The 10,120-nt window shown below is 42.3% G+C and overlaps 1 protein-coding gene across 3 annotated transcripts in view; it reads right to left on the bottom strand.

Moving 5' to 3' along the window:
* Positions 1-141: 141 nt before the first annotated feature.
* Positions 142-10,120, bottom strand: part of LOC127036627 (protein NPAT) — a 37,884-nt gene continuing 27,905 nt past the window's right edge. For all 3 annotated transcript variants that reach the window (XM_050927693.1, XM_050927713.1, XM_050927703.1), the window contains 5 exons: positions 9,976-10,091; positions 9,783-9,891; positions 6,789-6,846; positions 2,912-4,076; positions 142-1,984 (listed from right to left, as the gene is read on the bottom strand). In XM_050927693.1, coding sequence (XP_050783650.1) covers positions 1,907-1,984; positions 2,912-4,076; positions 6,789-6,846; positions 9,783-9,891; positions 9,976-10,091 — 1,526 coding nt within the window. In that variant the 3' untranslated portion in view covers positions 142-1,906. The remainder of the gene's footprint in view (positions 1,985-2,911; positions 4,077-6,788; positions 6,847-9,782; positions 9,892-9,975; positions 10,092-10,120) is intronic.

Genomic DNA, 10,120 nt, shown 5'->3' with positions numbered 1-10,120 from the left:
GGTTTTTTGTTTCTGCAAACAGATCTGATCATTTAGCATTAACGCAGTCCTTTGAACATGCAAAGCGAAAGTGAACTGAATACCAGCATAGGACTAGTAAAGGGCTGTTTGTTACACAAAATCAATAGACAAACATCTGGATTAAAACCAAAATGTTTATTCAAGCCATAAATGCTATGCAGTATTAAGTGAGTGGATGGGTTTAATATAAACATCTGCTGCATAATTGGTTCCTTAGGAATCCTTGGATGCTATTTGAAACATTGCCATGTCACCATACAGTTCTTACAAGAAAACTATTACATTGTTCAATAATATCAAGTTGAGAACAAAGAGGAAACACACCACTGCCAGTGAAGAAAATTCCGCAGAACAAGTTAGGCCTTATACCATTTAGAGTAGGGATTAGGACTAGTGATCACAAGAAAGTTATTTGTATCTCTACCACTGTGTAGGATGCATACAGAGGAGCTTTGCCCTGCCACCTTCTGTTAATCACTGTTGAACTGCCCCACTGGCATGATCTACCTTTATTTTGAGCTAACAGCCTTTAAGTAAATGAAACAAGAAGCTACCCTGTTGACAATGCAAAATAGAGTTGAAAGAATCATCTTTCCCATTAGAGTATTTTCAATTTTTAGTATCACTACAGCAACTCACCCCTCCCGACCCAGCAAAAAGTAAACTTACTTACAGTGGCAAACTCAGGAGAGAGAAGGCATGCCCTGTTCAGAAATACTGTTAGAGATTTCTAACAATCTCTAAAAACTCACTACCTACACAAGTGAACTATTTTACTCAAGCTGTCACTGTTTTTTCCCTTGTGCTAGGCCCTAAATCAAAACTCACTACCTATTTGAGGAGGTTGGGTTTTTTTTTTCTCCCAGCAGCAACTGTGTTCATTTGAGTACATGGCATTTACTAAATTAGCTAGGGTAATTGGATTTCAGTTACCAAAACTTTCATCTCAATACAACATAATGCAGGAATGTTGCACCGCTGGGCTCCAACTGATATGCGTGGATACAGAGCTGAGCCATGTGAACTAAACCCCTTTTCAATGTTGAGAAAGGAAAACTACTTATAGTCTGGCTATTACAATTTTAAATATTTAAAACTTTGCTATTTTAAACCATTTCTGCACTTCAGAAGATACCAAGATCTGCATTTGGGAACTTAGTTGGCTAAGTTGGTAACTGCTGTTTAAGATTTTGTAAAATTCTTGGGCAACTTTATTGGAAGATAGTACACTTTGGGGGAGAAGAAGAGACGACTTGTGTTTGTGCCTGTTACTCTCTCCTTTCGGATGCAAGTTAGTTCCATGCAGTTTTAAAAAGTAAAAAAGCCTTTGACAGAACATGGTGTGGAGGGGTAGGGGAGAACTCTACTACAAACAAATGAACAACAGTCTGATTTGAGAACCCCCCAATACCTGTAAATGATGATCCAAATGATTAATTTCCTAGTTCTTCTCTCAACTGCCTTGTTTAAAATCAGCAGTGCTGCAAGGCTTAGAAATGCTGAGCTACAGAATCACTGCCCTCAAATTCACAAAGTGACTAAGCAATTTAGATGGGTAAGTAAAGAACTTTGCAGAATATAAACATCTGGCGTTATAGGAAACAAACTAAGAACATTTGTTTACAACTCTTCTCACAATACATTTGTACAATACTTACATTATCCAAACAAGTCTACCTGTACAGTTTTGTAAATAAATGGCTCTACATCACTGTAAGTGCTTTCTCAAAAATAAAATATACCAACTTAGAATTCTATTTACAAACTAGCAACCTGCTTCAGAAAGAGCAAGATTTTGCTATAAAGTGAAACTTCAGTGCACTGAAAGTGCAGCTTACCCTTTACAAAGCGACACCATGTTTTAAATAGTCACAGTTCAACTATTTTATTCATCATAATGCAAAGATAACAAGAACTTGTCCACATCCATTCCAGCTGGAAAACAATGTGGCAGCTTCTTTTTCTGTTGGGAGAAGGAAAGGCTCGTGTTAAACACCAAAATCATGGAGGTGGAAAAGTTTGCACATTTCTTACTTTTGCTTCATGCTTCCCCATCCACCTGCTGAAGTGGTAAACACATGACACTTATTCAGAGTACCACATCCTTGTATTAAATTGTACAAGTGTATTTTAATTGAGCAGTGTAGTATTGACCATGCACAGTGTGATTAAGGGACTGTGGGAGTAGATTAGGTTGCAGTTCCAACTCATTTGCTTGTTCTGTGGCCTTGGACAAGTCCCTTTGTTTCTGCCTTAAGTTTCCCCATCTGTAAAATATGGACCATGCTTACGCACCTTTGTAAACCAATGAAACCTCTGGATGAAAAATATTATAGGACTAAGTATTACGAATTACAAAAGCTACAGAATGTAGCCTGTGCCATCACAGTTTACACGGACTGCTTTAACGCTTGATCTAGAATAATGCCTTTGAAATTCATCAATGGCTCAAACTCCCAAGTTTCATTAAAGATAATATTTCAAATGTAGCAAAAAGAAAGTATGCCAGGTCCTGGGTCTATCGCTATACCGAGGCTGTGGGAAAGGGATTGCATTCCAGATCTGTCTTTTTAGCATAAAATAAGTTCTCTTTTTCTACAATGAGTAAGTTTCTGACAGGCTAATTTGACCTTCATACACAGTTGCCAACAAAGTTACTGGGAGTTGCTCCTGTATGTGTGAGGTGGTCTGAATCCTAAGAAATATTTTGTTAGTTACGATGAGGAACAGTGGGCTCAAGGAGCTTTGTTACTGATGCAAGGAATTCATTTAGTGGGTGTTGGGATTTGGGCTCTCAGCTCTTTACCATCCAATGCTGGATACATATTGGTGCTAAAAAAAAAAAATTAAGTTGACATTTTTAAAATAAAAAATGAATTTATGTACTTGCCTTTATTTTCTTCTTTTTCACAGGTGTTGTAGAGCTCTGAAGTTCCTTTTTACTAGCAGAACGGGAGTTTCTCTCACATTCATTCAAGTCCTCCAGTTTCCTTTTTTTTGCTGCGCTTCTCACTGATCTAAATTGTTGTGTGTTGTCTTTCAGGGGAGTCATAGTATTAGTCCTTGCAATAGCAGCCCGTGATAGAATCATCAATGTATGGGCAGCCATACTGACACTGTTTTCACTACCTGTTTCACTAGCTGGGCTGCAGGCAGGCAAGTCTGGAGTAGCAGGCGGGACCATTATTCTAGGGGTTGTACTCTCTTCAGTGTAACGTCTACAAGTTGGTGTCCTTACGCTGTCTGAGATATCCTCTGTATGTGTATCCCCAACTCCTGATGGTGTACGGGGTACTGGTAAATCCCCATTTTCAACCACTTTGCTAGCAGGGCTGTGCCACTGAATGCCATGTAACATCTCCACAGCTTGTTTAGTTAATGGACTTGCCAAACTAAGGCTGTGGTTGGAAGGTTTTGTTTGGTCTCTTTTTGGCTCCTTTGAAGATAGGGAAACAGATCCTGAAGTTTTGCTGTTCACATTTGACAGTGATCCTTGTTTTTTGTTCTGTTCTTGCACTGAAGCAACAGTTTTTTCATTCCGAAGGCCGACATTTTTTTGGCCATTTGACAGTTTTGCAGCATCCTGGTTCTTTTGTTTTTCATCAACATCCCTTCTTAATTCATTCTCTTTATTCGCTGTTGTCTTGTGAAAGGAATCTAATGCGAGTCCTGCAGCCACAGCCCTTCTTTCAGGCTGTGCTTCTTTCACAGCTGCATTTCTGCTACCACCAATCTCAGCCTTACATAGAATTCTAGGCAAAGTTTTATCCTTCTCTCGTTTGTTGGACTGTGTTTTAACAGAGGCAGATGCAGCATTTGGAGAATCTACTGCATATAAAGGATTTTCATTCCTTTCTTTTTGTAATGAGCTCTTAGTATTTTTAACTTGAGTATTTCCTCCTGGAGTAGATAAAGCACTATCAAAGCAAAGAACTCTCCTGTGGCTTTCATTCGGTTTGGAATTTGAACTTGTGGGCTCTGCTGGTACAGTAAGTGAACTCTCTTCCAATTTCCTTCCCAGGTCTGCAGAGGCATTCCTGTCTGAATTTCCAGTCCTGACAAATGGGATAGAAATATTTCAGAAACATAATTTTGATTTATATTACACAAGTTTTTCAATCTGTTTTCTGTCCCTTTAAAGCTATTTCTCAGTGTTGTAAATGTAGCTTAACATTTGCTCAAATTGCAAATGAAAATGTGTATTTGGGTGAGAGCCTTCTAAGGGTTGTGTCCAGTAGCATGTCCTTTATGTTTTACTATAGGAACACTGAAGTGACTGGATAAGGGCATGAGCAATCAATGGGCTGATGAAGCCAATGGAGAAAAACTGGGTGGATCATTGTAGTTCTTTAACTGAAATGACAAAACTTAAGATGAAATATACGACACACTGTGGAAACTCTCACTCTTCCTTTCAGAAATCGCAACACGCTACCCCCTTGGCAGGGTGCAAGTAGAATTTATATGACTAACGCTGATTAAAACTAAGCAGAGGGTTGAATACTCCAGAACAATGGAGTCTCAAATCTTGCCTCTGTGTTTCTCCATCAAATACAGAAGAGAGCACCCACCACTTTACATGTACAATAACAGAAGTGTATACATTGGGATATATGTATTTCATTGTAGTCTTTTATCTACATCAAACATACTATGAAATAGAAAATTTAACTTACTTAACTTCCTTTAGGTTTTCCTCCATCTTTCCAGTGTGTTTTAACTCATTTTTCTCTTCATTCAATACTTCAGAAGTAATTTTAGTCTGAGTACTCTTCACTTCTGAGACATTTTTTTCTTCTGATTCTACTCTCAATTTATTGCCCTCCTAATTTCCTCCTTTACTCCCTCCCTCTTTCCCATGTGGTCTTTTCAAACTCCTCCCTGCAAAAGTTGCAATACGGAAGGCTAATCAGGGTGGACTTGATTTAAATCATCAGTTTTAATCAGCTTTTCCATTTATACTTCAGTTATTTTCATAAGGAAGGGGAATTCTCTCATTGGCTGATAGAACCATTAGAACATCTTGATTTACAACTAAAGATAGCCTTTACCCTAGATTGGGTTCATCTTTTTGCTACCTAGGAAAGTACACTGTACCTACATACATTTAGCTAAGCAATTATACAGTTTAATATTTTCATACTCTTATACATTTTTAGTATGTTAGAAAATGATGAGTGAGGCTGCTTGTTTACTAAATTAACTTTTTGGCCATGATTTGTGTCAAGCTGCATTAAGCATAAAAAAAAATTATTAAACAAAACAACGTTAAACGTTTTGATGAAAGTTTTATGTATCAAAAACATGTTTCACATTTATAACTAAATGATTTCTTAAACAGAGATTAACTGTAGTCAGTGAATTAAACTGATGATTTCAGGTCAGCCTGGGAAAATGTTCAAATAAGCTCCTGTCACTTTCATTTAGGCATAAATTCCTAGTCTTGCCTAATTCACTTGAGAATGGACAGCCTCCTGGCTTATTGTGGCATATTTATAAAGCTTGATTTCAAAAGTTAGATGTTTTACCCTTCTTTTTTTCTTTATACAGAAAAGCCTTTAACTCAAAGCTTTTAACACAGGCTCATGGATTCAGCATATTTATTTAAAATATAATAATAAATTTAGCCTTAACATATTTTGAATTAAATTCACATTTCTTTTTAAACAAGAGTTTTTAATATGAAAAAATTGATTTTTATTTAAAAAATATTTAATTTTTATCTACCTTGCTGCTAATATTGAACTCTGGTCCTCTTCTCCCCTGCCTGACTAAAATACAGAGGAATATTCCTGATTCTACCATCTAGTATAGTTCTGAATTGACCCCGGTTATCCTAACAAATACAAAATTAGCACCTTCTCCTGCAGGACCAGCCTAACATTCCTTCCCCTCATCCTTCAAGATCTTAGTAAGGTGTGGAAAATCAATTATATGTTTAAAACTCTCCAATAAATGTATCTGGCACTCTTGATGCCCGTGACTCAACCGAGCTGGGGATGAGGGGTTGGGGTGTGGGGGTGAGGGCTGTGAAGTAGGGCTGGGAATGAGGGGTTCAGGGTGCAGGAAGGGGTTCCAGATTTGGGAGGGGTTCAGGGCTAGGTTTGGGTGGGGCAGAGGATTGGGGTGCAGGGTTACCTCCGACAGCTCCTGGTCAGCGGTGCAGTCAGGATGCAGAGACAGGCTTCCTGCCTGTCCTGGCGCCACGGACCGTGCTGCGCGTCCTGGAAGCAGCTAGCAACAGGTCCGACTCCTAGGCGGTGGTGCTCAAGAGGCTTCGCATGACTCTTGCCTGCAGGCACAGGCCCCCCCAGCTCCCATTGGCGGTTGGCAGCGCACGGAGCCCTGTGGCCCCCCTGCCTAGAAGCTGGACCCGCTGCTGGCCACTAGCCTGCCTTAGCTGGGCTACATCGCTGATGGGACTTTTAATGGCCCGGTGGGCAGTGCTAACCAGAGTGACCCAGTGCCTAACATGCTGCGACCCAATATTGGGTTGTAACCCAGAGTTTGAAAAACACTGCACTCGCCTATGGCTATCACTGACTGGACTGGAGCCCCATTAATGCTGGCATACAATCCTCTGTATCTGGGGCCAAGGCTCCAGGTTAAAAACAAAAAATAGCAAGAACTGCTGGGTACAAGAAAGGAGGAAAATAACCACAAATAGTTAATTCACAAATGTTTGTGAAGTTGCTTTCCCAAAAGAAGTTATGAAGGGATCTGCAGAAGCTGAAATAAAGCAAGACTGAAGAAGTATTTGTGCTAACCTTTGTACTCGAGAACTTGGATGGCTCACAGGCTTTGCCGTACTGGTTACCAGTTTTCCTGAAATGGTGAGGTGTAACAGTTAATAAATTGAAAATATTCAAACTACTCTTAGAGCTGGTACCATAGGAATATCCCACTTGTTCACACAACTTCGCATGTTAAAAAAAATCCAAAGAGCAACCTGGTGATACCATAACACTCCATAGTATGTTTTATAGTTTTAATAGTTACTGGATTATGAAAATATCTGAAACAGAAAAATAGCCAAGGGCAACCAATTATACAATTTTAGTTAAAACAACTTGGATATATACCGTATATACTCAATCATAAGCTGGTTCATTTATAAACTGACCTCCCCAAGATGGATAAGTAAAAATGGAAAATTTTTATAACCCGTTCATAAGCCGACCCTATAATTCAGGGGTCAGCGAACTTTGGCTCCCAGGCCATCAGGATAAGCTGCTGAAAGGCCAAGATGGTTTGTCTACCTCGAGCGCCCGCAGGCACGGAGGTAAACCTAAATAAACAAAGTGTCCCAGCACGCCAGCTGCTTACCCTGACGGGCCGGGACAGCAACTGGTGGGGAAATTTTGGGGGGGTGAGAAGCTGAGAGTCGGAGTAACCCCTGTGACCAACACCCACATGATCCCACCCCTAGCCTGGGACCCCCACACTCTCCCTATCCCTTCCCACTTTATCTGGGGAGGGCCAGGGGAGGATGTCTCTGACCTGGCTGGAGCTGCTCTAGCAGGCTGGGCAGCGTGCTCCGGCGGGCCAGACCGGGCGGCGCAGCTGCAGCCTGTTCCAGTGGGCTGAGCTGGGTGGCACGGCCGTAGCATGCTCTGGCACCTAGGCGGCGCAGCCACAGCCTGCTCGGGGGGGAGCGGGGGGGGGGGGGGCGACCAGCATGGCTGCAGCCTGCCAGCCCGAGCTGCAGCTGCTTTGGAGGCTGGGTGGGGAGCAGCGTGGCCAGAAGCAGAGAGACTCTGGCCCCGCTTCTTCCCTTCTGGCTGTGCTGCCTCTCCTTGCTCCCTCTGTTGAGGGAAGGGGCTGTGTCCCACCTCTCTCTCTCTATACCGGTTCATAAGCCGACCCCCGTCTCTGGTGCTTCTGTTTTTACTAAAAAAATTCGGCTTATGAACAAGTATATACGGTAAATGTAAAATGTACAGGATGGGGCAGGGAAAAAATTAAATTACCTCCAACTATCTTGTTACAATTTGCCATTGAAAGAAGCAATCCTTCATAATGCAGAGAGAATGTATCCACATGTTTAATATAAAATTATATATAAAATGGGGGAGGGGGGGTTGCACTGGTACATTACATTTTTACTGTGTACATCTGACTATTGCTATTTAATAAGAACTGATAGCGTTACTCCTGGGGAAATTCTGCGGACTGTGCACCCACAGAAAACGTCAGGGAAGCTGCACGGGAAGAGGGACGACCATGGGTGCAGATTTTGGGGGGGGGATTGCTCCCCCAAACAGAGGCAAGACTTGGGAGGGGCACATGAGGTTATGTGCCACTGAGCCCAGAGCTGCCCATCTGAAGGGGACTGCGCCCTCCTGGGTCCTAGTGCCAGTTGTGCTCTGCTTCTGTGTACTGGGAGCCTTCCTCTTTTCTGTGCAACAGCAAGTACCCGCGGTGGGGCTGGGTAAGGGAGGGTGGGGAGAAGAGGCAGTGGGGAACAAAGGGGTATGTGGAATAGTGCAGGGAGAGGGGAATGTGGGAGTGAGGCATAGGTTCCGGAACTGGGGGTGCAAAGTGGTTTCCATTATATTCAGAGTTTACAGTTTGGTTCAATGGCTCTCAGAACCTCCACTATACAAATTGTTCCAACACCCCTGAAGTGAGGGGAAGAAAAGGGGATAGGGGAATCGCAGGGGGAAGCGGGAGCCTGGCATGTGGCATCCCCTCAGCAGCAGCTTGGACTCCCCCATTAAGCAGGCCCATCGAATCCTCACCCTGATAAGCCCTACCCCCCTACACCTGGACCCCCCCCACACACCCAGACCCTCCCTGCTGAGCCCCAATCACCTTCACCTGGATCACCTGCAGACTCCCATTGTCCCTGCACCTGAAAAATCCCCCTCTCCCAAAAAGCCGCTGTGCATCCAGATCTCCCACTGAGCTGCCTGCACCTAGACTGCCCCACACAGAAACCTCTCACCCCACACCTGGATCCTCCCACACTAAGTCCCTCCACACTTGGATCCTGCTGGGCTGAGCCTGCCCACCCACACCTAGTGCACCTGGCACAGAGGGGCACAGCCCTGGGATGCTTCTGGGGCAGGCCCAGCCCTTGCACTGTGTCAGGGTCAGGTCCAGCCTCACTGCCGAGTACTTGTAATGGAGGAGGTGAGGGCTTCAGGGTGATCTCCCATCTCAATGTGGCCAGTGGTCTGTGCTCCCCACTGTCATGCTAGAGCCACATATTACTGACAAACAGAATTTGCAGATTTTTCAAATATTGTGTGCAGAAATTTTAATTTTTTGATGGAGAATTCCCTCAGGAGTACAGTGTGCTCAGAGCTGTTGGCCATTCTGCCTTACCGTTTCTATTTCAATGTGGTTTTGATCAGATAAATATTTATGGCAAGAATTGTTTTTATAAAATAATTAAAATGACAACCGTGAATGCATTCAAACAGGAGTCAAACATGAAGTAATCAATTCACTCTTCAGAGGAGTTATTTTGGCCACAGAAACATACTGAATGGCTACAATAAAAAGCTGGAAAAAACTACCCATGCTTGACTTTGAACCTATAAAGATTTTGTAAGGCTGGCAGTTTTTTATTTGTAAACTGAGCATATCTGATAGTCAGTCATTAAGACAACAAACAAGAACTCCCTTAAGGCCACTCTGAAAATTTGATTTTCACAGAACACTACTTTAAAAATTTCACATAGTCAAATTAAATGGCTCCAGAAATTCCAATTTTTGTTGAGCCTTATACAGCTCAAGAAGTTTAAGCACTGTACCTGTATTTGACTTGTTTCTTGCTCCGGCGGTCTTCTGAGATTTGGGAGGAATGGGTATTTTAGGAATACTTCTGTTGCACATAGGATTTGCTATAGGCATGTGTAGAACCTTCAAAGAATCAAAGTATCACATTAGGGTTTGTTTGAAACAATTTAATTTTGAGAACATGAAGATTTATTAGTAACACTTTACCTGGCGGGGAGGTGCTGAGAAGGTATTTCCACTTTGTCCCACTACTGATACGGGGATCATCCCCACCATTCCTGGTAGAACAGGCTGCACTGGAGAGGCAATTATAATGGCAGAACCTAAAAAATTAATTATTTTTATAGAATAA

Source organism: Gopherus flavomarginatus, chromosome 1 (assembly GCF_025201925.1).
Source record: "Gopherus flavomarginatus isolate rGopFla2 chromosome 1, rGopFla2.mat.asm, whole genome shotgun sequence".
In the NCBI taxonomy this organism is placed as follows: domain Eukaryota; kingdom Metazoa; phylum Chordata; order Testudines; family Testudinidae; genus Gopherus; species Gopherus flavomarginatus.
The sequence above is the reverse complement of the archived record's forward strand: the minus strand, read 5'-3'. Positions and strand labels throughout refer to the sequence as shown.